The 27,366-nt window shown below is 33.0% G+C and overlaps 2 protein-coding genes across 2 annotated transcripts in view; one reads left to right on the top strand and one right to left on the bottom strand.

Moving 5' to 3' along the window:
• Nucleotides 1–1,772: 1,772 nt before the first annotated feature.
• On the top strand, nucleotides 1,773–7,868 carry ghsrb (growth hormone secretagogue receptor b). The gene is made up of 2 exons (XM_051097698.1): nucleotides 1,773–4,708; nucleotides 6,253–7,868. Exons 1-2 carry the CDS (start codon nucleotides 3,916–3,918, stop codon nucleotides 6,558–6,560), a joined length of 1,101 nt encoding a protein of 366 aa, XP_050953655.1. The 5' UTR covers nucleotides 1,773–3,915; the 3' UTR covers nucleotides 6,561–7,868.
• Nucleotides 7,869–9,014: 1,146 nt separating this feature from the next.
• fndc3bb (fibronectin type III domain containing 3Bb) overlaps nucleotides 9,015–27,366 on the bottom strand; it is an 87,972-nt gene continuing 69,620 nt past the window's right edge. The window contains exons 21-26 of the mRNA XM_051098587.1: nucleotides 27,145–27,294; nucleotides 23,521–23,807; nucleotides 19,202–19,411; nucleotides 17,376–17,542; nucleotides 15,431–15,558; nucleotides 9,015–9,952 (exon numbers count right to left, since the gene is read on the bottom strand). Coding sequence (XP_050954544.1) covers nucleotides 9,653–9,952; nucleotides 15,431–15,558; nucleotides 17,376–17,542; nucleotides 19,202–19,411; nucleotides 23,521–23,807; nucleotides 27,145–27,294 — 1,242 coding nt within the window. The 3' untranslated portion in view covers nucleotides 9,015–9,652. The remainder of the gene's footprint in view (nucleotides 9,953–15,430; nucleotides 15,559–17,375; nucleotides 17,543–19,201; nucleotides 19,412–23,520; nucleotides 23,808–27,144; nucleotides 27,295–27,366) is intronic.

Raw genomic sequence — 27,366 nt, 5'->3', positions numbered from 1 at the left:
AAGGAAAACCTCTAAAGGATCTGGAGCAAAGTGATGACAAAACGCTTTGTGCTGGAATTGTGTCACTCCGCTCCACACATTTTCGACATTCCAGACACGCTTTTAGTGGGCTCCTGAGGAGACGAAATAATGTTAAGAATAACAAAGTGCAGCAAACGGTTTGCACTACAAACCATTGTGTTCATAATCAAGATAATTAAATAACTGTTTGCAATATCAAGCAGCAAAACGAGCTGTTTTGTACAGATAAAAATATTAAATTGACGCGTCCGCTCTTACGGGAAAAATAAGGCGGATAGATTTGCTCTAAAATAAATCACAGCCAAACAATACATAAATGTCGTTTTTAACGCATGCTTTAATTGTAAGCATAGGCTTGTATTTGGTTAGGGTTATTCGGTAGTAATTATAATAATTTTGATTTGGGCCTGAAGAACATGCTCATTTAGAAAAGCTAAGTAATGCGCGTGCTTGTGTACTGTCTGCGTGCGTCATGTCGCGCGCGTCTTCTCTGTTGCGGAATCTGAATCATGCATCTTATCATCAAACTATTCCTCAGTTATATTAGCCAGTCAAAATCCCGAAAGCAACATGAACAGAATACTTTTACAATTCAGACCCCGTAAAATGTAACCGCAGTTATAATCTCCAGACCGAGTGCAGCAGCAGCGGAAACCGCCGGCATCTGCCTACCGACAGTGTTCTTCATCGTAGTCGACGCCTTGAAAACAAACAAGAATTGCTCCGTTGCTCACTTGGTTTTAATCCATGTATTTGTCTTACCATCAATAAACACATGAGTTTATTTACTTCCGACAAATTAGAGGTTCACCTTTACGCTTTCTGATAATGCTTTTAAATTATGGGTTTCAGTTCACACAGTTTCGATGTTATCAGACGCTTACCTCAAAAAAAAAAAAAAAAAAAAAAAAAGGTTTGCATCACAGGCTTCTTATCAAGGCATGATAGTCATTGACTTCATGCCCCTTCATGCATGAAAAGCCAAACATTCCTATAATGACACAACGTCATTTCTTTTTTAACATACATAAAGGAAGAATTTTACTTTCCCCCTCTTTTTTTAGCACATCTTGACAGTTTCCAAGAAATCTGCTGGGCAGAAGATACTCTATATATACTAGGGTTATTTTTAAAACAGTTTCAGACACTATCAGAAAAAAGAAAAGGGAATAAAAAGGTAGTACAGTAGGCACATTTTAGCTACAGAAACGTACCTTTAAGTTACTAATATGCACCCTGTCATTTATCTCAAGTGAAAAGCAGAGTGATAATAAAAAGAAAGAATCTTATAATAATCTAAAAAACAATATTGGCTTCAAATTATCCTATTTTTACCCAATGTGTTTTTACAGCAATGACATTTTAAAATTACTAAATTGATTTTAAGTATAGTCATTATTATTATACAAATCATGCCTCAAATTTGTAAAAATGTTTTGTGTGTGCGTGTGCAACTGGAGCGTATAGACTGTACACCAAAGCGGATGGAACTTTTTGTTTGTCTGGGCTGTTCTTACAATCCTTACTTTGAAACCTAATATACTGGAAAAGCAGGAAAGGACTTTAAAAAGGGAATATTTAATGACATAGGGTTAGACACAACTTTGTTCTCTAAACTGGTAGAATGAATTCATTAATTTATTAAACCTTAAGTTTATATATATATATATATATATATATATATATATATATATATATATATATATATATATATATATATATATATATATTAAATATGTTACATATGTTATTTTTTCAACTATTTTTGACATATTTTGAGCTTGGAGTATGTGAAGAGGCAAACATGGTAGACGCAGACGCGTCAAAATTGATGTCTTTTAAGTGACAATGCTGCCATCGTGTGGTCAAAATCGACAGTTTTGTGTTCTGTATTCACTCGAGCAATTATAGAAAACGTGGAATACGTTTACCTCAATACATTTTATGAATACAAACAATTTAACAAAATAAATTGTTTCAGTTTAATTTTTCAAAAATGTCTATATTCAAAATAGACATTTTTGAAAAGCGGATTTCTTAAAAAAAGGGAAAAAAAGGCCTTTGTTAAATCTGGCTTACATGCTTAAGACAAATGGTTGTAAACAGGGCCAAATTAGGGTTCCTCGTCTTGTAACAAAAGCAGAATCTTTTCTGGTGCTAAAGTGGCCGCGTAGACAGTGCACTTAAATTCGGTTGCCAGTTCACCTTTTCTTTCTTAATCGCGTTCTGTACACACATAATTCACTTTAATACGGGAGTGACAACCGCAATAACTCCCGAAAAATACAGGTAGTGGTAATCGCATTTACAGAAATTCTACGCAGTATGTACGGAACTGAACTGAACAACTAGTTGTTAATGACGTGTTTAAACGCGCACCAGAAATATGTCTTCGTCTGTATGTGAGACCCAAGAAAATAACAGTGAAAGAAGTCTTGATCTTAGCACATTTTGACACGGGGCTAGTTGCACTCACGAGCCTGCGGTAAAGTGTCATTGTTGCCAGATCTTCTTAGAAAACAACAACGAACAGGGTCAAGCACAAAAAAACACTAAAACACCCAAATGATTTATATTTTATAACACCAAAAAAATAATATCCGCAAAAAAGATCACTTTATTAAAGTCCATACCTTTATGAGGTAAGACCAAACAACATGCCTAAAACCACTTGTAAATATGAGGACATGGCAACCCTGCAAGACATTGCTCTCTAAAGCAAAAATAAAAAGAAATACAACACCTCTATCAGTGGTAGTTTAGTTAAAATCGACGGACAAAGAGAGTCTTTAGCCAAAAAATGGCAGATACCAAACGGCTAAATTCTTATTCACTTTTCCGTATACACATGGACGATAATTTACAGGACTCACTCCCGCATTTAATTGCGGTTGCCACTCCTGAAACGTGCAGTGTGTACGTAACAGAATCCGCAGCCGCAGCTATTTGTAAATTTTATGGGTTTGGCTTTCGGTCTCATCCGCTTCCAACTCTTAACTGTTCAAGCTCGTTTTGCTGCTTGATATTGCAGACTGGTGTGTCTTACCATGTTATTTTAACGTATTATTTTAATTATGAACACACCGGTTTGTAATGCAAAAAGTTTTACCGTTTACTGCACATTGTTATTCTTCTCATTATTTCTCTTTTAGATTAAAAATTGATCATTTAGGTACTTTTTTGACGTGAAATTTTGGCACAAATTACTAAAACAACAATTATTATCTAAATACAGCATAAATGACAGCTGAACATAATGATGTTGTGGGGTGTGAAAACATTTAAAATACATGACTGAGTTCAGAGTTACAGTATGTATCTTCTATTTGTTTATGGAAAAAGTTTTTTAAATAGTGGTAAAAGAATATTCTATGTTTAAAATCAAGCTTTTTTACATTAGAAAACCAAATATAGCCAAACAAACAGCAGACGCCAAACGGCTTTCAGCACCCTGGACAGCAGCAGCAGCTTGGATTTATTATTTCGGTTACATATTTTTTTTTTTTATATAAGATAGTCTGGTCACACCACCAGGTGGCATAAAACGAACAAATATTGCTTTTCACCTTGTAAAGCAGCCTTCAGTCGCTCTAAGAGCGTTATTTGTCTCATATTTGTTCAAAATACGCTCAACGTTAAGAATATAGCGAGCACACAAAATACATCGCAAATTAAGAGAGCGTTGAAACAAATCTGCATTTAACAGTGCAATTAGTCAAGGCATCCAATGCGCATGCGTGGAGTGGATCGTGTACCCCCTGTGCTCAGCTCGGGGCGCATCATTGACAGGTACCTCCCGTGCACTTCTCATGCATTGAACACCTGTAAGATGTGCATGGAAACAACAGCTGAGGTGCCATTAAGCCCATGCAAATCCTCTAAAATCTCATCATAATGACTAATTGGACAAACGTGTCCAGCTGCCCGTTCAGCATCACTTTATGCGCTGAGGACATTATGGATAGTAATGCAACTGCTGAGGACTTAGAGTACCCGGTGCATCTCTTCCCAGTCCCTATCCTGACTGGCATCACAGTGACGTGCTCTTTCCTGTTCCTCGTCGGAATTGCCGGGAACCTGTTGACCATCCTCGTGGTCACTAAATACAAAGACATGCGAACCACCACCAACCTTTACCTCTGCAGCATGGCACTTTCAGACCTGCTGATTTTCCTCTGCATGCCGCTCGACCTGTACCGGGTCTGGCGGTACCGGCCGTGGAACTTTGGCGACGAGCTCTGCAAACTCTTTCAGTTTGTGAGTGAAAGCTGCACGTACTCCACCATCCTCAACATCACCGCCCTCAGCGTGGAGAGATACTTCGCCATCTGTTTTCCCTTCAGGGCAAAAGTCATCGTGACGCGGGGTCGGGTAAAAGGGGTGATTTTACTCCTCTGGACTGTGGCTCTGTGCAGCGCGGGACCCATTTTCATTCTAGTTGGGGTCGAGCACGAAAACGGCACCAACCCTTGGGAGACCAATGAGTGTAAAGCGACCGAGTATGCCATCCGGTCCGGACTGCTTACTATGATGGTTTGGGTCTCCAGCGTGTTTTTCTTCCTCCCGGTCCTCTGTTTGACAGTGTTATACAGCCTTATAGGCAGAAGACTGTGGAGAAGAAAGGAGAATCCTGTCGGACCTATTTCTAGCCGGGATAAGAACAATAAACAGACGGTCAAAATGCTGGGTGAGCTCAACAATTCCCCTTAAAAGTCTGACAAATAATATTTGAGTATTTCAGAATCGTTGAATAGATGAACTTATCATTGGGTATCACTCAGAAAATCATACAGAATAATAGTTTTTTCTTTAAATATGCAACTATATAATAAACATTTATTTACAATTAACATACCCGCTAATTAAATTCCATGTGCACAATAAAGCAAGAAGTGACAAAAGGTTATTTTACAGTGATTTTGACCAAATATAGCCTATAGGCTACTAATAAAACACATAAAATACACAAACACACACACACACATCTCTCTCTCTCTCTCTCTCTCTCTCTCTATATATATAATTTTAAAAAATGTATTTGTTATATATTTAAATTGTAAAATCACCTTTCTTTTGTGACTTATTATAAAAGAAAATAGGGTACTAATAAAAGACAAATTTGTATTATTTTTAGAAATCTATTTTATTATATATTTAAATAATCTAAAACAATATATATTGGAAAAATGACTGTAAAATCACCTTTTGTTTGTGACTTATTGCTACTAATATATATATATATATATATATATACATATATATATATATATAATTTATTATATATTATAACCAAATGCAGCTTATAGGCTACTAATAAAAGACAAATATAATTGATTTTATTTGTATCATAATTGGTAAAAACATCACTGTAAAATCACATCATTATATATAAAAATATATTTTATTATATATATTTAAATATATATTTATCTTATTAGTAGCTATATTTGGCGAAAAAAAAACACTTTTTGTGACTTATTGCTACTAATATACATACTTTTACATTTTTATAAATATATTTTATTATGTATCTAAATATAAATTTCTCTTAGTAGCCTATAAGCTATATTTGGTTCAAATATAAATATAAAATAAAAATAATAATAAAATAAATAAATAAAAATATGTGACTTATTGCTACTAATATATACATACATACATATATATATATATATATATATATATATATATATATATATATGGCAGGAACATTCATTTCTTCTTAATTTTGATGGTGTAAAATTCAAATTAAATATTTCCTAATATGCAAAAATGAACATTACGGTTCATTAATCAGGATACTGGGAACAAAGAACCGGAAAGTCTATTTCCATATTAAAAAATCGAATTATTTTAAAGAACACACGCAATAGCATCATTCCAGAGCGAACGACTCTTTGAAGGTTCTTTAATGACCAGTTCCCAGTTTCCCGAACGAGTCATTCTTATTAGGCGGTTCTTTTGAGTGAATCAAAACTACACAGCAACAAGTGTAGTCCAGTTACTGAACGATTGACTCTTATGAACTGGTTGTTGTCAGTGAATCAGAAACACTGACAACAACCGGTTCTGATTCTGATTCACATCATTGTCATTATGTCTCACTAAGACAACACAGTTTTTTTCCTAAACGCACTTTTTACTAGAATATCATGTTGAATCTACTTTCAAAAAACATAAAACCTACTTAAAACTTTACAAACATGAACTCTCTCTTCTCTCTTTTATCAGCTGTGGTGGTTCTTGCGTTTGTTCTCTGCTGGCTGCCATTTCACGTGGGTCGCTATCTGTTCTCCAAGTCATCCGAAGCCAATTCTCCCCTCATCTCCCAAATCAGCGAATACTGCAACCTGGTCTCCTTCGTGCTGTTTTACCTCAGCGCCGCGATCAACCCCATCCTCTACAACCTCATGTCAAAGAAGTACAGGAGCGCGGCGTGCAAACTGTTCGGAGTCAAGCGCGCTCCCGGACGATCAGTGCAGAGCATCGTGAACGCGGAGAGCTTTTCGGTGTGGAACGAATACAGCTGGAGCACGTGACACAGGAAAAGCCTCGTTTAATAAACGTGCACTTTTTAAGAGACTAAAAAACGGACAGTCAACTGTAACCTCATCATCATTCGCTTAAGTCATCTTTTGTCAGCATGGTTTCAGTTACCTTGTATATAGCAGTAACTTGCTGAGCTCTGAAAATTATATTATTATAGTTATATATTCATCTAATGCTGACTGAATCTTGTTTGCCATTAAAACAATAATACAAATACATTCATTTAGCCTTGCATTTCAGGCACAACATAACCGACCTGGTGCATACACCAAATATTATCGTATTTTATGACAATGTTTACGCACAGGTACCATCATCAGCAGACACCAGCAGTGTAACGATGATTCCCTTTACCCTGGTATTCATGCAAACTGTACATATGCACACGAACCCAAAAATGCCTTAAACTGTGTGAAGTACTGGACGACAGAGCACTGTAGATGTAAGCACTCTAACATTGTACCCGATGTGGGAGACATACAATGGTGCTGAATGAAAATCCCATGCCATAAAAAGCACCAAGCTTGTGTTATTATTACATAAATGTGTAGCAGCCATAAAAAGTGCACTTATTGCAGGTTTGTGAACGCTGCTGTCACAGTAGCTTTTGTGTTTGAATTCAGCCGGTGTTGCTTGGCAATGACATACGAAATTGAAATGTACAGCTATTTCTTGACTTGAGTGGAACCGTGTTTTAATATTTATAAAATATATTTGATATCTACTTGATGTCTATTGCCTTTAACCCACACTGTGAGACATTTTATGGAGTGTTTTAGCCTGTTGTGTAATATATCCACCTTATTTTTACCGTTAGAGCGGACGCGGCCGTTAGCAAATTTTACGTGAGGCTTCCGGTCTCAGCTTGTTTTGCTTCTGGATATTGCAAGTTGATGTGTTTCGACGTGTTATTTTAATTATGAACACACTGGTTTGTAGTGCAAACATGTTTACCGTTTACTCCACGTTGTTAGTCTTCTCTTCACACCACCTTGTTTTTCCAAAAGAGCGGGAGCGGCCGTTTGTAAATTGTATGGGTGTGGCTTCCGGTCTCATCCGCGTCCATCTATTTTAACTGTACAAACTCGTTTTGCTCTAGATATTGCAAATAGGTGTGTCTTACCATAGTATTTCAACGTGTTATCTTAATTATGAACACACTTGTTTGTTGTGCAAACAGTTTTACAGTTTACCGCGCATTGTTATTCTTCTCGTTATTTTCCGCGGCTAATTAACCGGAAGTCTCGCTCATAGGCTTACTTCCGCGTTGAAGAATAAGGTGGATATAAAGTTTTTGATGTCACGCAGTATTTGATTTTGAAATTAAAATGTTTTTGTGTTACTGACTACACAGGTTGTCTTGTTTTTGATTCAGATAAATTCATAAACTCAATATAAATAAATAAAAACTCAATATAACTGATGTAAATGAAGTACAAACACCTTGTTTCAGAAATTTTACAAAATTTATTGTGTATAAATATATTACATATATACTACAGATACATAATCATCTTAAATACAAAGGGTAGTATTTTCAATATCTATACATTTAAATTGATATGGTAGTTTTTAAATATGTCTACGATTATAATTTACACCAATAAATGTGACAGTTACGTTTTTAAAAAAATGGTAATATGGAATGATTTTCATGAAACGATATGCAAGCATGGAAGTCTACGTCTAGGCCACTTATTACCTGATGTCCAGCTAAATATTAAAAAGAAACAAATGGGGTAAAAAAAAAAAAAAAAAAAAAAAAAAAAAATCTGTTTTCCACTTTCCAAAACGATTCTGGGTCTTGAGTTCTTAAAAAAAATGTTCTTCAAGTGTTTCCACTTCAAGTTTTCTAGTGTCAAGTCATTTCATTAGTCATTAATCAGAAAACAATGGAATGTTTGTGTAAAAACTCACTTTAGCAATAGATATATAGATGAAGAGTAGATGATTAAAAGAAGTCTAAAATAAATCTAAAATAAAAACTTGAACTTGCTATTTGTGCAGGTGGGAAATCACAAAATTGAATTAAAATCTGAATAAAAAAAAAACTGAACGTAATACAATTATTATCTGAAATAAGACAGGTTAATGATGTTAAAATGCTGTGCTATATTTGGAAAAAAATAATAAAGATTTGTCATACCCCTCCCCCCTCCTTATAAAAAAGACATGCTACATGAGAAAAATATTGAATATGACAGTTCTGATTCTCGTAATAAATAAATGAAGATTGCACTGTGATTTGCATTATAAAGTACAAGAATATAGCATAAATAAATCTAACAAAACTGTTAAATGCTCACTAACTTTGGTTAAGGGCTGATTGAGCTAGTAAACACGATCATGTACTGTATAATGTGACCAGGGGTCGAGGGTTAATGCAATACTGTAAGCAGCAGATCTGAAATGATTTGTCACGAAAGTTTGGATTTGTTGATTTCAAGGCACAGGTTCACAAGGCCCTCCCAAGTCCCTGAGGTAAAACACTCCAGACTTCAACACTGTACGTTGATAAATGATTGCAAAGACTGTCATTTGACTCTCTTTGGACTGACAGTTGCATTTTTCTTTTTTTCGTTTTTTTTTTTAAACAAACAGCCCAAGGACAATTTTTTTAAAAGGAACAAATTAAGCTTTCAGGAAGCTTTCAGACACAGATAAGGGAACGAGAGCACTGATACCGTTTAGCCATCTAGACACTGATTTAAAGATAAAAAGACTGACCATTAAAAAAAACCTCCTCACATATTACCTTGGGACTCCATTTTTACATAACTTGAGATCTGGAAGGCCACTTCTTACTGTAGTGTTAAAATCTCCTAAATACTAAATATAAAAATATGCACAGCATCTTAAACTTAGACAAAAAAAAACAAAAAAGAGGCACAGGCGCCGAACAGTACATTTCATCAACATTACTGATTTGTTAAAGCTGTAACTCATCTTAAAGTAAAAACCTGTAAAAAAAAAAAAAAAAAATTAAATGAAATGTATTCATGTGAAGTGTATTTTGGTCAGAGACCAGAAACAGTACTTGGATTAATGGTTTTGCGAGTTGAAGGGACAGATGAGAACAGCTCTAGATCACAAGCTGAAGCAGGAAGGCTATTAGGACAGAGAGAGAGGCCACCCCAAATACTATGAGGCTGGCAAACTGTTCGTCGGTGAGGGTTCTGCCCGTGGGCACCCTGGTGACGTCCACTTCCACAGCCAGTGTGGCGTCAGACCGCCGCAGGTTGAAGTGGGCGGGTGGGCTGAAGGACCCGCACAGCTCCTGGAGGGTGTCTGCGCAGCGCCTGCATGCAAACACTCGCACGCGGTAGTCTGTGTTCCACTGCAGGCCGGAGAGCTGGAAGGATGTGTCGTCTCCCTTATATACCTGAAGGACAGAAGGAAAGTAATGCGTTAGCACAGTCTAAGTTACTTCTTCACTGTATGTACTTCTGGTTAATTATAAATGTAATAATAATAATAATAATAATAATAATAATAATAACAATAACAACTATTATTATTATTATTTTTATTATTATTTATAACAATATAATAAATAATACAATATAAAAGAATAATGAATAATATAATATTAATAATTATAATAATTTAGATATTCTAAAATAATATAATAAATAATACAATATAAAAAACAACAACAACAACAATAAATTATGTGTTATACGTAGGAATATAAATACAAATTTTATGTAGTAGTAATAATAATAATAATAATAATATAAAACAATAATCAATTATATAATAATAATAATAATAGTAACAATAACAACTATTATTATTCTTATTATTTATAACAATATAATAAATAATACAATATAAAAGAATAATGAATTATGTAATATTAATCATTATAATAATTTAGATATTCTAAAATAATATAATTCATACAATATAAATCAACAACAACAATAATAATAATAAATTATGTGTTATACATAGGGACATAAATACTAATTTTATGTAGTAATAATAATAATAATAATATTATTCGATTACATAATAATAATTGTAATAATAATAATATTTATATTTTAAAATTATATAATAATGTAATATCAAAATAATCGATAATTGATAATAATAATACAAATTTATTTATACAAAACTAAATACAAATATTTGTCTTATTATTATAATATAAAACAAAACATATAAATAATAATAATAAACCTATTTTAAAATAATAAAGAATATAATATAAAACAATAATACATAATAGATAATTATAATTATTATTTATAACAGTATAAACCATACAATATAAAACAATGAATTATGTAACAACAACAATAATAATAATAAATATGTTATGTTACATATGTTATACATGGGGACTGGGATGGAATAAAAATAAAAATGCTACAAATATTTATATAGTTATTATTATTATTATTATTATTTATAAAATATAATATAAAACAATAATCAATTATATAATAATAATATTGTTTAAATAATATAAAATTAAAAACAACAACAACAATATTAAATATTACTATTATTTATAACAATATAATACATCATAAAATAAAACAATAACGAATTATATAATATTAATAATTATAATAGTTTAGACATTTAAAAATAAAATAATACAATATAAAACAACAACACTAATAATAACAACATTATTATTAATAATAATAATAATAATATTGTCATTGTTATTATTATATAAAATGGTAATATATAATAAATATAAAATGTAATATATATATATATATATATATATATATAGATTATTATTTTTAAATGCATACATAAAATATAAATTATAAAAATTAAATATAAGTAAATATATTATGTGCGTTATTATTATCAATAAATATAATGTATAAAAAAATATGCATTACAAAATAAATTCAAATGTATATTCTAAAATAAATTAACTACAAAAAAATGTAACAATGAATGTATTGATTTATATATTCAAATTAAATATGAATTATTTATATATTGGTAGCTACAGTAAATGAACAAAGGATGAACCACAGGGCACAACTAGATTATAGGTTCACTAATCATCAAAGCAGAAAACATCCAAGATGGCAAAAAGAAGGCCAAACAAACTATCGCACTTCATCTCTGACCCACATATTACAGAAGATGAATCTTCAGAGCTTGCCTAATAAAGGACTTCAGTCTCATCAAAGGGAATCTCAACAAACCACCATAATCCTTTCATCTGGAGAGGCGAGTAACATCGTCACGATCAATACATTATAAGAATGACATTGTAGGGCTGCACTTCAGGTTGTTCATAAAACACTGATGATTACAGAGTTACCTAAATCTTCTTTCTTGCTTGAAACACAAACCTTTTTTCCTCTCTACTGTATAAAGAAAACACCATGACAGTAGACTTTTTCAAGCTCAAGAGAAATGAACAGAAAACTGAAAGAAGCTGGAAGATAAAAAGAAAAAAATTCTTGGGGATTCATGGGCCTTTTACAAGGATGTCTGCAACTAAGGCAATACAGAACAGTACATGTACAAAACAAAGCTCAATTCACAGCAGTAATGACAAAGTCAGTGCTTCACGAATCAACCAAAACAAATTATTCTGCTTTTTACCATCAAGAGATGACAATAGCTCACTCAATGGCAGCACAAGCCATTTTTGGGAACATGCACAGAAAAACAAGACCACCGAGCAAATGGAAGATAAAAACGGGAACAAAAAAGCGCTTATTTATATGGGCTTTTATAGCTAGTAAACATTGTTGAAGACAAACGTATTGAGACGACTTTGTTCCACCTGTCACATGCAGCTCTCAGAAGGACCACAGTTTATGTCTCTATGGCAACACGAAAGGTTTTTAGCCTCTCAGCCAGCGGTAGCTCAATTTTGGCATTTCTGATATTATTGCTATGACAAACCAATTATGTGTGTATAATTAGTCTTTGTGTTTATCTCAATTAAAGGTGATGAAAATATTGACATAATCTTGAATACTGCTACTCAAGCACTAATAACAGAATAAAAGAATAAATAATGAAAGCCAATTCTATTCTTTTAGTGGTATTTGCATAAACAGGGAAATGGCTGCACAGCTAAACAGTTAATTAAGCTAATATGGAGCCTTGGGAACTCCACTCCTCCATTAATAGGGGTTTTTTGTTTTTCAATTAATATAGTTCCAGAAAGGCTGAAGGCTGAATTTAGTAGAATAAATGAAGGACTGTAAGGGTGAATCACAAGAAATATCCAGGTCGCAATCCCTTCAATCAAACTGCTACGTTGTGTGACAAAATAACAACCAATCTGAGCATATTTAATATTTAATGCACAGTTAAATATAGCAAGGTTTTGGACCAATGGGATTTTATGATGGGCACAGCCAGCCAGTGTGAAAACACAGAAATACAGTACAAATCAAGCAAATGATCTAGTGATCAAAACAGAAGTCGGAAAACTCAGATTTATGTCTAATCTTCATGTAGTCTTCATCTAGTATCATTTTAATGTTTTTTTTTTTCAGTACAAAGGGTCTTTATTATGAAAGCCTGTTTCTGCCACTGAATAAAAAACATCTCACAATTCTGACTTTTTTCTCAAAATTGAGAGATATAAACTCGCAACTGAGAGTCGCAATGTCCCATTTTGAGGGGAAAAATATGTTCTCAGAATTGCAAGTTTATCTCATAATTCTGACTTAACTCGCAACTTCATGTTATAAAGTCAGAACTGCGTGATGTAAACTTGCAATTGCGAGAAATAAACGTACAATTCTGACTCTACTCACAATTGTGTGTTATAAAATTTAGAATTACATAATAAAAACTCATGATATAAACTCACAATTGCAAGAAATAAACTTGCAATTTGTTTTTCTCTTGCAATTGCGACTTTATATCAAAATTCTGACTTAACTTGCAATTGCATGTTATAAAATCAGAATTGTGTGATATACATTGGCAAAAGTGAAAAATAAACTTGCAATTGCGTGTTATAAAATCAGAATTGTGTGATATAAACTTGCAAATGCGAAAAATAAACTTGCAATTCTGACTTAATCCACAATGGCGTGTTATAAAATCAGAATGGCATATAAACTCACAACTGCAAGAAATAAACTTGCAATTCTGAGTTTTTTTCCCCTCACAATTGCGACTTTATATCAAAATTCTGACTTAACTTGCAATTGCATGTTATAAAATTAGAATTGCGTGATATAAACTCGCAATTGAGAGAAATAAACTTGCCATTCTGAGTTTTTTTCCCCTCACAACTGTGTTTTTCTCACAATTCTGACTTAACTCACAATAACTCGTGATATATTGTAAAAAATAAACTCACAATTCTGACTCAACTCGTAATTCTGTTTTTTTCTCGCAATTGCAAGTTGCAAAGTCAGAACTGCGTGATATATTTTGAAAAATAAACTTGCAATTCAGATTGTTTTTCTCGCCATTGCGAATTTCTCACAATTCTGACTTAACACACAACTGCGTGTTATAAAAATGCAAACTCATGATTATAAACTGACAATTGCAAGAAATAAACTTGCCATTCCAAGTTTTTTTCCTCACAATTGCAAGTTTATCTCACAATTCTGACTTAACTTGCAATTGCATGTTATAAAATCAGAATTATGTGATATACATTGGCAAAAACGAAAAATAAACTTGCAATTCTGACTTAACCCACAATTGTGTGTTATAAAATCAGAACTACATAATAACAACTCACGATATAAACTCACCATTGCAAGAAACAAACTTGAAATTCTGAGTTTTTTTTCACGCAATTGCAAGTTTATCTCACAATTTTGATTGAACTCGCAATTATGTGTTATGAAGTCAGAACTGCGTGATATTGAAACTCGCAATTGTGAAAAATAAACTTGCAATTCAGATTTTTTTTCTCACAATTGCATGTTATAAAATCAGAATTGTGTGATATAAACTTGCAACTGTAAAAAATTTAATTCTAAGTGTATCTTGCAATTCTGCCATTTACATCTCATTTACCTATTTTAATTTTTTATTCGGTGGCAGAAATGGGCTTCCATGCTTTAAATGTCATTTATAGTGTTTATACATACATTATTTAAGCTGAAAAATACATGGTAGTATTCTGCGAACTGTAATTTATATTCATTTGAATTAAAAATAATGTACTTTTTTCACATTTAAGTAATGAGAATTTGGTGACTAAATGTCCTTAAATTCTTAAATTAAAAAAAAAAAAAAATCTTATTATTCTTTTGATTTTGGAGTGAAATATACCCTGGCCTTTTCTTTGTGAGAGTCACCAAATGATATTCATTAAAAAAGTACAGAGCACGTGATGGGGAAAGGAGTGTTTTCCCATTTTAATGAATAAATAAATTCACACATCATTTCAAATTTGGTGAACTTCCATTCAATTTATCGCACCATGGAAGTGGCGTACCAGAAATGATTTGAAAACAGTAAGTGATTGCACACTTGTGATAATCGCATGTTCCCCTCTTTCTGTGTCTCTTTCCAACCCCACAGCACAATTTAATGAATCCTGCGGGACTGTGTGTTCGGAAGCACTCGATTTCATTCAAATGCTGATTGTGACGAGTTAAGACAGATAAAATGGAACGAAGAGCAAATGATGCAAATAGCTTGAGCCCGTTTTCCATTTCCTGTTCAGAATGAATTCTATTCATCAGCAACTCATTTGCTGTGACTGTGGCCATGCATAAATCTAACATGAAAAAGGTGGTTTTTCTTCCGTGCAACAAAATATAAAAATACCACATGATATTTTTATCTTGCAAAATAATTTGAAGGGAACAGCTGTTTTCAACTTGAGTCAAAAGAAGGAAAAGACAAAAGAGGTTTGGATGATGAGTGGGGTTCTTACCTGTTTATAATCAGAATCTCTGCCTCCCAGCACCTGTAGCACATAGCTGATTCGGTCTCCTCTCATTGGTGGAATACTCTCCCATGTGACCTCACAGGCATTTCCCTCCAGCTGAACAACTCTTGGAGCTTTAGAAAAAAAAAGAATTTTATTGCATTTAAAAATCCTAATCATAAAATCCCTTAGACTTACATTGACGGAATGTTCAAATGATCAAATGTTCAAACCAAGACTATTCAAACTCCAACTGTCAAAATTCAAATTTAAACTCCCAGAATCCCTTGAGACTCAATCAAGCTTTTTACTATTTGTAATCTAATTGAACTCATTCAAACGAACTTGTCAATCATGCTAGAAACATGCTAGTAGCATGTTAATCATGCTAGAATCATGCTAACAACATGCTAGTAACATGCTAATCATGTTGGAATCATGGCAACAACATGCTAGTAAAATGTTAATCATGCTAGAATCATGCTAGCAATGTGCTAGTAACTTGCAAATCATGCCAGAAACACGCTAACAACGTGCTAGTAACATGCTAATCATGCTAACAATATGCTTGTAACTTGATAATCATGCTAAAATCATGCTAACAACATGCTAGTAACATGCTAATCATGCCAGAAACATGCTAGTAACTTGCTAATCATGTTAGAATCATGGCAACAACTTGCTATTAAATGTTACTCATGTTAGAATCATGCTAGTAATGTGCTAGTAACTTGCAAATCATACTAACAACATGCTAATCATGCTATAATCATGCTAGCAGCATGCTAGTAACATGCCAATCATGCCAGCAACACGCTAACAACGTGCTAGTAACATGCTAATCATGCTAACAATATGCTTGTAACTTGATAATCATGCTAACATCATGCTAGTAACTTGCAAATAATGCAAATAACATGCTAGTCATGATAAAATCATGCTAGAAACATCCTAATAACAATGTAATCTTGCTAGAATCATGCTAGTGACTTGCTAATTATTTTAACAACATGGTAGTAACATGCTAATAAAATGTTAATCATGCTAGCAGCATGGTAGTAACATGCCAAAATGCCAGAAATATGCTAACAACGTGCTAGTAACATGCTAATCATGCTAGAATCATGCTAGCAATATGTTTGTAACTTGATAATCATGCTAGTGACTTGTTAATTATTTTAACAACATGCTAATAAAATGCTAATTATGCTAGCAGCATGGTAGTAACATGCCAATCATGCCAGAAACACCCTAATAACGTGCTAGTAACATGCTAATCATGCTAGAATCATGCTAACAATATGCTTGTAACTTGATAATCATGCTAGAATCATGCTAGCAACACAATAGTAACTTGCTAATCATCCTAGAATCATGCTAACAATATGCTTGTAACTTGTTTATCATACTAGAATCATACTAGCAACACGCTAGTAACTTGCTAATCATGCTAGAATCATGCTTACAACATGCTAGGATCATGTTAGCAACATGCTAGTAACTGGCAAATAATGTTAGTAACATACTAGTCATGATAAAATCATGCTAGCAACATGCTAGTAACATGCTAATCATGCTAGAATCATGCTAGTGACTTGCTAATTATGTTAACAACATGCTAGTAACATGCTAACAACATGCTATCTATTTATCTATCTATCTGAGACTGTATTGCCTTAAAAAAACATACAAACTTTAACCTTTTAAAACTATTTTAAACTTCAAACTATTTCAGACTGAAAACCATCAAACTTAAAACTTTTTCAATTTTTTAAAACTTTCTGGTTTGGCTTTGAAATGTTATTTATTCCTTTGAAATTTAAGCAGCCATTACAGTATCACATGATTTTTTCAATGTCACGTTTGATCAAATTAACGTGTACTTGTTGAATTGCTGAAAGTGATACTAAAGTTTTGTACTTGTACAAGCAAGTATAAACAAATGGGGTACCTTTCAGTGTTTGTGGCAAAGATTTGGTGGTGCTGAAGGTGTACGTCTCCGAAAACGGCCCCTCGCCTGCCTCGGTCACCGCCTGGATCCGGAAACAGTACCGGCTCGATTCGCTCAGTCTTTGCAGCTTAAAAGTGTGGCTTGGACCTCGGTAAACCACCACAAACCTAACAAGGTGAAAGCTTGTTACAAACATGCACGCATGAAATTAATTCTAATTTATTAATGATTATGTTTTTCAATCATTGATTTTCCAAAAAAAGTCTTGAGTGCAAAGATAAAGATTTGGATGATTGCGGATGATTGCTTGAGATCACCGTTCCCTTCAGGTCATTTTAATGAATAGCGTGAATGCAGGAAAGAATGCGAGGTAGAAGCAGGCCTTCATTACCTCCATTCAGGGGCTCAGACTTTACTGTTTATACGGTTAAAATTTTTCAGAAGTGGAACTGAGGCTGAAAGCTCAAAACCGCGGAGAACACGGGCCTTCATTTGCTTCTAAATGAGCCATCGGTGGGTCAGTGACGAGCGACTCTGAGAAAGCATTAAGACAGGTGGTCTTGATAACCCTGAGTCTCCTAATCTAATTCCCAACAGCGCTTTGAGATCGAGTCTTCTCATTAGTCGACTCCACCTTAATGGACCCACAAACACAAAATGTGCTTTTTAGATGATCTGCTTACATCAGAGAGAAGAACCTGCCCTACGGGTGCATGAGGGACAAATTAAAGTGAGGAAGTGCATGCATATACAAACACACACACAGAGATGCTTTACTATGGATAAAATTATTATACCAAGAAGAACATTTACACCATTTGAGTCCTTTTACCAAGCTTTTGATGCTGAGAACAAGACTATCGTTTTAAATTGTGAACCAGGGTTATTATCTAAAACTAAACCTGAAACAATAATACATCAAATCAAATAAGTTTAAGCTCTTTATATTTTATTTTCATTTAGTAAATGCTGAGTATTGACGATTGTTTTTAATTGTGAACCAGGGTTATTACCAATAACTGAAACTTGACCTAAAACAATATTTTAAAAAATTAAATTAAATAAAATAAGAAAGATTGCCTTGGCAAATATCAGAAATAAAATAAGTTTAAGTTTTTCATATTTTATTTTAATTTAGTTAATGCAGAGTACAAGACTCGTTTTTAATTGTGAACCAGGGTTATCATTAACTGAAACTAAAAAAGATTGCCTTGTCAAATGTCAGAAATAAAATAAATGATAAAAATAAATTTTATTTTCATTTAGTTAATGCTGAGTACAAGAATATTGTTTTTAATTGTGAACCAGGGTTATTATCATTAACTGAAACCAAACCAAAAAAAAAATTAAATAAAATAAAATATATATATATATATATATATATATATATATAAATATATTAACAAATAAATAAATTAGCCAATGGACTGTATTATCACGCAGACTCATTTATACTATGCAAGAAAAATAGTATTATTTTATAAAGAAAATATAGTGTCTTTAAAGTTAAATTATCAGCTTGTATACTGTCATTGCATTAATATCAAAGTAATTCATAACGAAACAAATATTAAAATAATTTTTAAAGACATTTAACAATAAAACTAATTATTTTTGTATTTGCTTGTATAAAATTTTCATAGTAATTATCAATCCAAAACTATTTTTATTTGGAAATAAACATTTTCTAGAAACATTTTAAATTCTAAAAATGCATCTAAATTAGCTTAAATATACAAAATGTTTAAAAATTTGTCATTCAGACTAGTTGATCACGAAAATATGTAATTTTCACACATCCCTAGACACTCTCCCTCACTGCTAACCTCTGATTCTTGTCCTCCATCTGCAGGACGTAAGTAGTGTCGTCGGCGAGTTGACTTCGGCTGCTGAAACCCCAGCGTAGTTTCAGGCTCTGAGGTCCGATCGCTGCACACTCCAGCCGTGGAGGAGAGGGCGGAAGGGGTCTGGTCCTCACCGTTAGGGTCTGACTGAAGGGCCCGGGGCCCATTTCATTTTCAGCTTGAATTTGCAGGCTGAGAAAAGGAGAAAGAGGAAATTAAGTGTTATTAGCTGTTAGTAACTTCAAAGATCAATTTTTGATTCCCTGAATGTCCCTACAAACTACTCCAAAGAAAACCACTGTCGGTAATTCATTATTGCACTCTTTAAGGGAAAAGTTCACACAAAAAGTAAGCATCACATGAGTACAGTTATCGATTTTGAAGCAGACTGATGATCAAACTGAGTCAGTAGTTCCTGCAGCTTTGCCCAAAGTGGCCTTCATTTGTTCACTTTCTGCCTTATTTGCTTCATCTGTCAATTCCAGTTAAAGCCTGCAGGTAACGTCATCCTCGAGCTGCTCTCTGACCTTTCCACTCAGTTTGATGGCACAGGGGAAAATGATCTACTCTGGCTGAACGGGTGGTCTTGCATTCAAATGAGGATTTCGGCGAAGTTATCTATAGATATCCAAGAATCCAATTATTGTAAGTGCACATGGGGCAAAAAAAAACATGTATAAATTGTTTGACCAGAAGAGCTATGAAAGGAGGTAAAGTTATTACAATACCTTTGATCCATCCCAAAAACATTCATCCAAATGGACATTCTGTCATTTTAACACACTCACGTTGTTCCAAACATTGTTTTTCTTTTGTGAAAACAAACCTAATTTGCACTTATTCAAATGCATACAAACCAATAGTGTTTAGTGCCATTTATTAATCGAATAAAAAACAGCAGCGTGTGTAATCTTTGAAACCTGTCTTTTTTATGTTTCAAGGACAGAAGAAAGTCATGTTTAGAACAACATGAATGTAATTTTTGAGTAAATTATCTCTAAAAAAAAAAGTTGTTTTGCACTAGTACATCCTAGCATACTATGCTCTGTGACTAATGGAAGCAGAAAATATACTGTGGTTCTGTGCAAATAACGTTACTAGACCATAAAAAAAGCTTCTTTACAAAACCTGAAGCTTTTTGTTTTGACTAAACGTCTTGCACAATGTTCAAAACTCATGTTTTAAAGCACTTAAAGACTAAAATAGCAGTATAGGTACATTTTTAAAGGACTTGATTCTCTGTAAAATAGTGAATGAATTCAGAAAAACATGGAAGCATACAGAAGTATCTGAATGCTACAGCACTCTTAAAAATCACAGAGAAATAGATTTTTTGTTTGAAAATGTCCATAAGGCTGCATTTATCTCTAAATGTTATTAATTAGTTTCTATTTTAAAATGTACAGAAATTTATTTCTGTGATGCAAAGCTGAATTTTTAACATGAAACTCCAGAAATCATTCTAATATGTGACCCTGGACCACAAAACCAGTCATAAGTAGCACGGGTATATTTGTAGCAATAGCCAACAATACATTGTATGGATCAAAATTATTGATTATTATTTTATGCCAAAAATTATTAGGATATTAAGTAAAGGTCATGTGAAGATATTTCGTAAATTTTCTACTTCAAATATATAAAAAGTTATTTTTTGATTAGTAATATGCATTGGTAGGAACTTCATTTGGACAACTTTAAAGGAGATTTTCTCAATATTTTGATTTTTTTGCACCCTCAGATTTGCAGATTTTCAAAGTTTTATTTCTCATCCAAATATTATCATATCCTAACAAACCACATATCAATGAAAAGCTTATTTATTCAGCTTTCATTTGACGTATTAATCTAAATGTCAAAAAAATGACACTTATGACTGGTTTTGTGGTCCAGGGTCACATATGCTGATTTCCAGCTCATTTTAGAATTTTTCGATAAATAGAAAGCTGAATAGAACAGCATTTTTCTTTCACAAAATAGAGCCTAAGCCTTACTTCTCACACACACGAAAAATGTTTAGTATTTATTATTGCAACTAAATAGATACAGATATAATGCTGAAAATGACTGCAAAAGTATTAGAACACTTTGTGCTTGTCAAACATTTTTAATCGTATATTATAAGCCCCAAGAAGCTGTGGTTTACAGTGATTTTATAACTGTTATAAATTCATCTGTTTTATAATAAAGCAATAAGCCCCATGAAGCCGTGGTTTACAGTGAATTTATAACAGCTAAGGGGCGTTGTTAGGCACGACACGAAACGTTATAAATTCACTGTAAACCACAGCTTCACGGGGCTTATTGCTTTCATAAAACTGTTATTCCATATGCGTAGGAAGGTTTCACAAAATAAAACTGAGCAAATAAAGTGTAATGATATTAATAAAAACAATATTCTTCCACAGAACAATGTAGTTCCTCAGAAACAGTTGTGGTTGTTTACAGACGTAAACAAAGGTGCATGTTTGTAGAGTAATTTACAACAGCTTCGAATGTGGCTCAACCAATCAGAATCAAGGACTGGAACTATCCGTTTTATAATAAAGCAATAAGCCCCAAGAAGCCGTGGTTTACAGTGAATTTATAACAGTTAAGGGGCGTTGTTAGGCCTAAAACCCCCTTAGCTGTTATAAATTCACTGTAAACCTCAGCTTCACAGGGCTTTTTGCTTTTATAAAACAGTTATTCCACATACGTAGCAAGGTTTCACAAAATCAAACAGAGCAAATAAAGTGTAATGATATTAATAAAAACATTATTCTTCCGCCAAACAGTGTAGTTCCTCAGAAACGATTGTGGCCAACACAAGGATGTAAACAAAGGTGTATGTTTGTAGAGTAATTTACAACAGCTTTGAACGCGACTCAGCCAATCAGAATTGGACCGAAACTATCCGTTTTATAAAATGAATGTGATAATGCTGGCACACCTGTGTGAATTTGAGGACAACTGAATTCATAAATCCATTAAAAGTCACCTTGACACTGTTAATAACAAAAAAAAAAAGGGTTGAGCATATATATTTTTTTTGAGGCCACAGGGTTTAGATATTTAGTCATTTAATGCTTTAATATTCACAACGTAAGTGTCCAAATAGATTCTGGTAACGTTGGGTCACTAGGGTGAGCTGGAACATGTTATTTTTTGGAGTGCTTGAGAAAGAAAGATATCGAAATCTAGTTCCATTAGAGACATTATGCGTTCATATGATAATTATGAGTGCATTTGCATTTGGCATATTAATTGGGGATGTGTTTCATTGTCCATTACCCTGTTGAAAAGGTACATTTGATGTTGTCATTCATCCCAAATTAAAGCCTTTACAAAACATTTAACAGTCTCGCTTTCCGGAAGCCCAGCAGGAGGACCACATGAGAGAACCATTCCCTCATAAAAAAACTTTTTTAAGGCCTTAATTTGTGGCAGGGTGAATTAAGACTTAAAGGCAGGGCCTAAAATTAACACTTGCCAAGTGCCGAATGTGAGTAAAAATTGGCGCTGGGGAGTATATGTAACAGTGCCAGTCGCCAGTTGGCAGGTAAAACTTTTACAAAATAGAGCAACGGAATGTAGTGAAAACAACAGCCAGTTTTAGGCCCTGCTTAATGGGATAGTTCATCCAAAAAATGAAAATTACCCCATTTGCTCGCCCTCAGGCCATCCTGGGTGTATATGACTTTCTTCTGTCAGACGAATACAATTGGAGTGTATTAAATAAATATCCTCTGAAATAAGTGTATTAAATAAATAAATTAAATAAAAATACCATTATAAAGCTTGGAAGAGCCAGGACATTTTTTAATATAACTCTAATTGTATTTGTCTAAAAGAAGAAAGTCATATACACCTAGGATGGCTTGAGGGTGAGTAAATCATGGGGTGATTTTCATTTTTAGGTGAATTATCACTTTAAGACCTTTTTAGGATTCACAGAGACCCTGCAAATGTACCATGGCATTTGCAGCGAATACATACACAGTATATATAGTTATAAAACACTACTAACAGCAAAGTTACAATAAATACTCTTAAATCTACCCAGAAAGCACAATTTTGCTTTACACATCTTGAGCCAGATATAAGTGGCGTCCATTTGTAGAGCTAATAGCACTGACATTCTCACTCAGGGCTCCTGCTTGTGGTTCACCAGCAATTTTCTGTATATTACAGGGACCATGGGAAAATAAGTCCCCGGTCATCACTAATGCACAAACATTGACCTTCACAGAAGGAGCTGATGATGCACGGTGGTTTAAAAAAAAAAAAAAAAAAAACAAAAAAAAAAAAACCAGGCTTACCTGTACTCGCTGTCCGGCAGCAGGTCCCTGATAATGTGACAGGTCACGTTTCCAGCGGTGATGATGCTGTCACCCATTGAGATGCTGTAGGAGGTGATTTCGGCTCCATTACAGCTTGGCTCGTCCCAGGTGAGGGCCAAACAGGTGGAGTGGGAGAAAAATTCACTTTCTGTTGGGTTCAGCGGGTGGTCAACGAGGCGAAATCCGGATACAACATCGGGGGCCGCCGCAGGGGTCCGACACGTCACCAGATCACTGTAGGGGCCCGCCCCTGCCTGGTTCACTGCCTATGAACCGGACACAAAAAGAAAAAAAAATATCACCTTTAAACACAAGTTAAAGAGATAGTTCACCCAAAAATGAAATTCTGTCATCAGGTTTGTCTGCTGAAGATATTTTGAAGAATGTTAGTAACTGAACAGTTGGCGGCACCCATTGACTTCCACAGAATTTTTTTCATACTATGAAAGTCAATGGCACCTTTAAACACAAGTTAAAGGGATAGTTCACCCAAAAATGAAATTGTGTCATCAGGTTTGTCTGCTGAAGATATTTTGAAGAATGTTAGTAACTGAACAGTTGGCGGCACCCATTGACCTCCACAGAATTTTTTCCATACTATGAAAGTCAATGGCACCTTTAAACACAAGTTAAAGGGATAGTTCAGCCAAAAATGAAATTCTGTCATCAGGTTTGTCTGCTGAAGATATTTTGAAGAATGTTAGTAACTAAACAGTTGACGACACCCATTGACTTCCACAGAATTTTTTCCATACTATGAAAGTCAATGGCACCTTTAAACACAAGTTAGTTAGTTCACCCAAAAATGAAATTCTGTCATCAGGTTTGTCTGCTGAAGATATTTTGAAGAATGTTAGTAACTGAACAGTTGGCGGCACCCATTGACTTTCATAGAATTTTTTTCATACTATGAAAGTCAATGGTACCTTTAAACACAAGTTAAAGGGATAGTTCAGCCAAAAATGAATTCTGTCATCAGGTTGGTCTGCTGAAGATATTTTGAAGAATGTTAGTAACTGAACAGCTGATGGCACCCATTGACTTCCACTGAATTTTTTCCATACTATGAAAGTCAATGACACTTTAAACACATGTTAAAGGGATAATTCACCCAAAAATGAAATTCTGTCATCAGGTTTGTCTGCTGAAGATATTTTAAAGAATGTAACTGAACAGTTGATGGCATCCATTGACTTCCATAGAATTTTCTTCCATACTATGAAAGTCAGTGTCTACCGTCAACTGTTTGGTTACCAACATTCTTTAGAATATCTTCTTTTGTGTTCAACAGAAGAAAGAAACGGTTTGGAACAACTCGTGGGTAAGTGATGACAATTTAGATTTAATTATCCCTTTAATAAACATGCTTTTAGATTGTCAAAAGATCTGGAAGAACACTGAGCATTTTGGAGAATACAAAAAGAAATGACTTCTTTTCATTCTGGTGCTGATAGATTGTTTTGCCTTTAGTACATAACAGACACAGCAAATCAAAGCCAATTATATGTGAAGAGGACCTTCCAACGGTCAGAACATTTCCAGACATAACTCTGCTACAGTCTCACAGAACTCTGTTACTGCTTATAATGTCTAATCAGCACATTGTGCAGGTTTATTTTTGGTACATTAAAACCAGTTCGCAAAGAGACAAGGATAATGTACACACCAATGCATGTAGGCTGTGTTTCATGCATAGAATTCATTGTAAACACAAACAAAACTGATATTTTGTAATTTGGGTTTTACACTCTTCTTGTTTGTTCAATTAAAATGCAAGCTGCCAGTAATGTGTGCATTTTAATGTGATTATGCTCAAAGCAATTATATGAGCTAAATTACTTTCAGGAACAGTTAGAATAATGTGTTTCCTTGACTTGGAAATTAGAAAGATGATTTATTCACAACTCAATTCACTGTAAATTATTGATTTATCAAAAACTAAACTCAGAGCAAATACTCAGAGGTCGACTGAAATATGTTTATATGTCATTTACAGGATGGTTTTTGTTTTTTTGTGAACAGAAAAATAAATTTTTGGAGTAAAAATTAAATGTTATAAAATAATTTAAACAATAATGTAAATAAATAAATGTAAATATTTTTTTATAATAATTCGAAAATAAATGCACCCATAAATAATAATAATAAAATAAAATAAAATAAAATAAAATACAATTCTGGATAATTGAGCATTAAATATCTTGATAATTAAACAAAACAACTAAAATATAATAACCAATAATTTAAAAATAAATATATCTAAAAATAAATAAATGAAAAAGAAATAAAGAAAGAAATAAAAAATAGTAAAATAATTAAACAACATAAAATAATAACCAATAATTTAAAAATAAATGCACCTAAAATAAAATAAAATAATAATAAAAAAAACTTTCTTTCTTTCTCTCATCTTGCTTTCATTTATAACAACTGGATATTTGAGTGTTAAATATCTCAAACCGGATAATTAAACAAAACAACTAAAAATAACCGATAATTGAAAAATAAATGCACCTAAAATAACAAAACAAAATAAAATTTATTGGGCTTTTGTCTTGGTAAAAGGTCAATTCGTGGGGAAAAAAATAAATTAAAACTGCTGATCCACTTTTTCTCATCTTCTTTTCATTTATAACAACTGGATATTTGAATGTTAAATATCTTGAAGCAGATCATTAAAAAACTAAAAAATAATAACCAATATTTAAAAAATAAATACATCTAAAATAATAATAAAAAAGTAATTAATTAAACAAAACAACTTAAAATAATAACCAATCATTGTAAAATAAATGCACCTAACAACAATAATAATAATTAATAAATAAAAAAAATTACTAGGCTTTTTTCTTGGTAAAATATCAATTTGGGTAAAAAAATAAATAAATAAAATTTATTTGTACTGCTGATCCACTTTCTTCTCAACTTGCTTTCATTCATAACAACTGGATATTTGAGTGTTAAATATCTCGAACTGGATAATTAAACAAAACAACTAAAAAATAACCAATAACGTAAAAAAAGAATACATCTAAAAAAAAACAAAAAACAAAATAATTATACAAAACAACCTAAAATAATAACCAACAATTGAAAAATAAATGCACCTAAAATAAAACAAAATAAAATGTATAGTTTTTTTGTCTTGGTAAAAGGTCAATTTGTGGGAAAAAATAAATAAATAAAATTAACTTGTACTGCTGATCCACTTTCTTCTCATCTTGTTTTCATTTATAACAACTGGATTTTTGAATGTTAAATATCTTGAAGCAGATAATTAAAAAACTAAAAAATAATAACCAATAATTAAAAATAAATACATCAAAAAAATAAATAAATAAATTAAATAATTAAATAATTAAACAAAACAACTTAAAATAATAACCAATCATTTTAAAATAAATGCACCTAAAAATAATTGTAAAAAAATTACTAGGCTTTTGTCTTGGTAAAATATCAATTTGAGTAAAAAAAAAAAAAAAAAATAATAACAATTTATACTGCTTATCCCCTTTCTTCTCATCTTGCTTTCATTTATAACAACTACATACTTGCGCAAAATCCTCAGAAAAATTGTATCATGTAGGACACATCATGAGCTACCTGTAGCCTGCAGCAGTACTCCGTTGATGCCTCCAGGTTGGAGATTTGGAAGTAGGTTTCCGTTCCACTGTAGACCAGTTCAAGAGAGTCCAAATCACGTCCCCAGTCCAGCCGGTACTCAGAAATGTCTATCCCAGAGCTGTCATTGTTCTGGGGATTGAGATCAGAGCAAGCGTGACGCTCCTGGAAACGAGAGCAACGAACTCGTATTCCCAGCAGTAC

The sequence above is a fragment of the Labeo rohita genome, chromosome 24 (assembly GCF_022985175.1).
Source record: "Labeo rohita strain BAU-BD-2019 chromosome 24, IGBB_LRoh.1.0, whole genome shotgun sequence".
NCBI lineage: Eukaryota > Metazoa > Chordata > Actinopteri > Cypriniformes > Cyprinidae > Labeo > Labeo rohita.
This window is presented reverse-complemented; position numbering and strand designations above follow the sequence as displayed.

What these genes read in the sequence shown, in the direction of transcription:
- ghsrb (XM_051097698.1), top strand. Translation starts at nt 3,916, where the DNA reads ATGACTAATTGGACAAACGTGTCCAGCTGCCCGTTCAGCATCACTTTA. An exon ending in ACAGACGGTCAAAATGCTGG is followed by an intron (nt 4,709 to 6,252) that starts GTGAGCTCAACA and finishes CTCTTTTATCAG; the next exon opens with CTGTGGTGGTTCTTGCGTTT.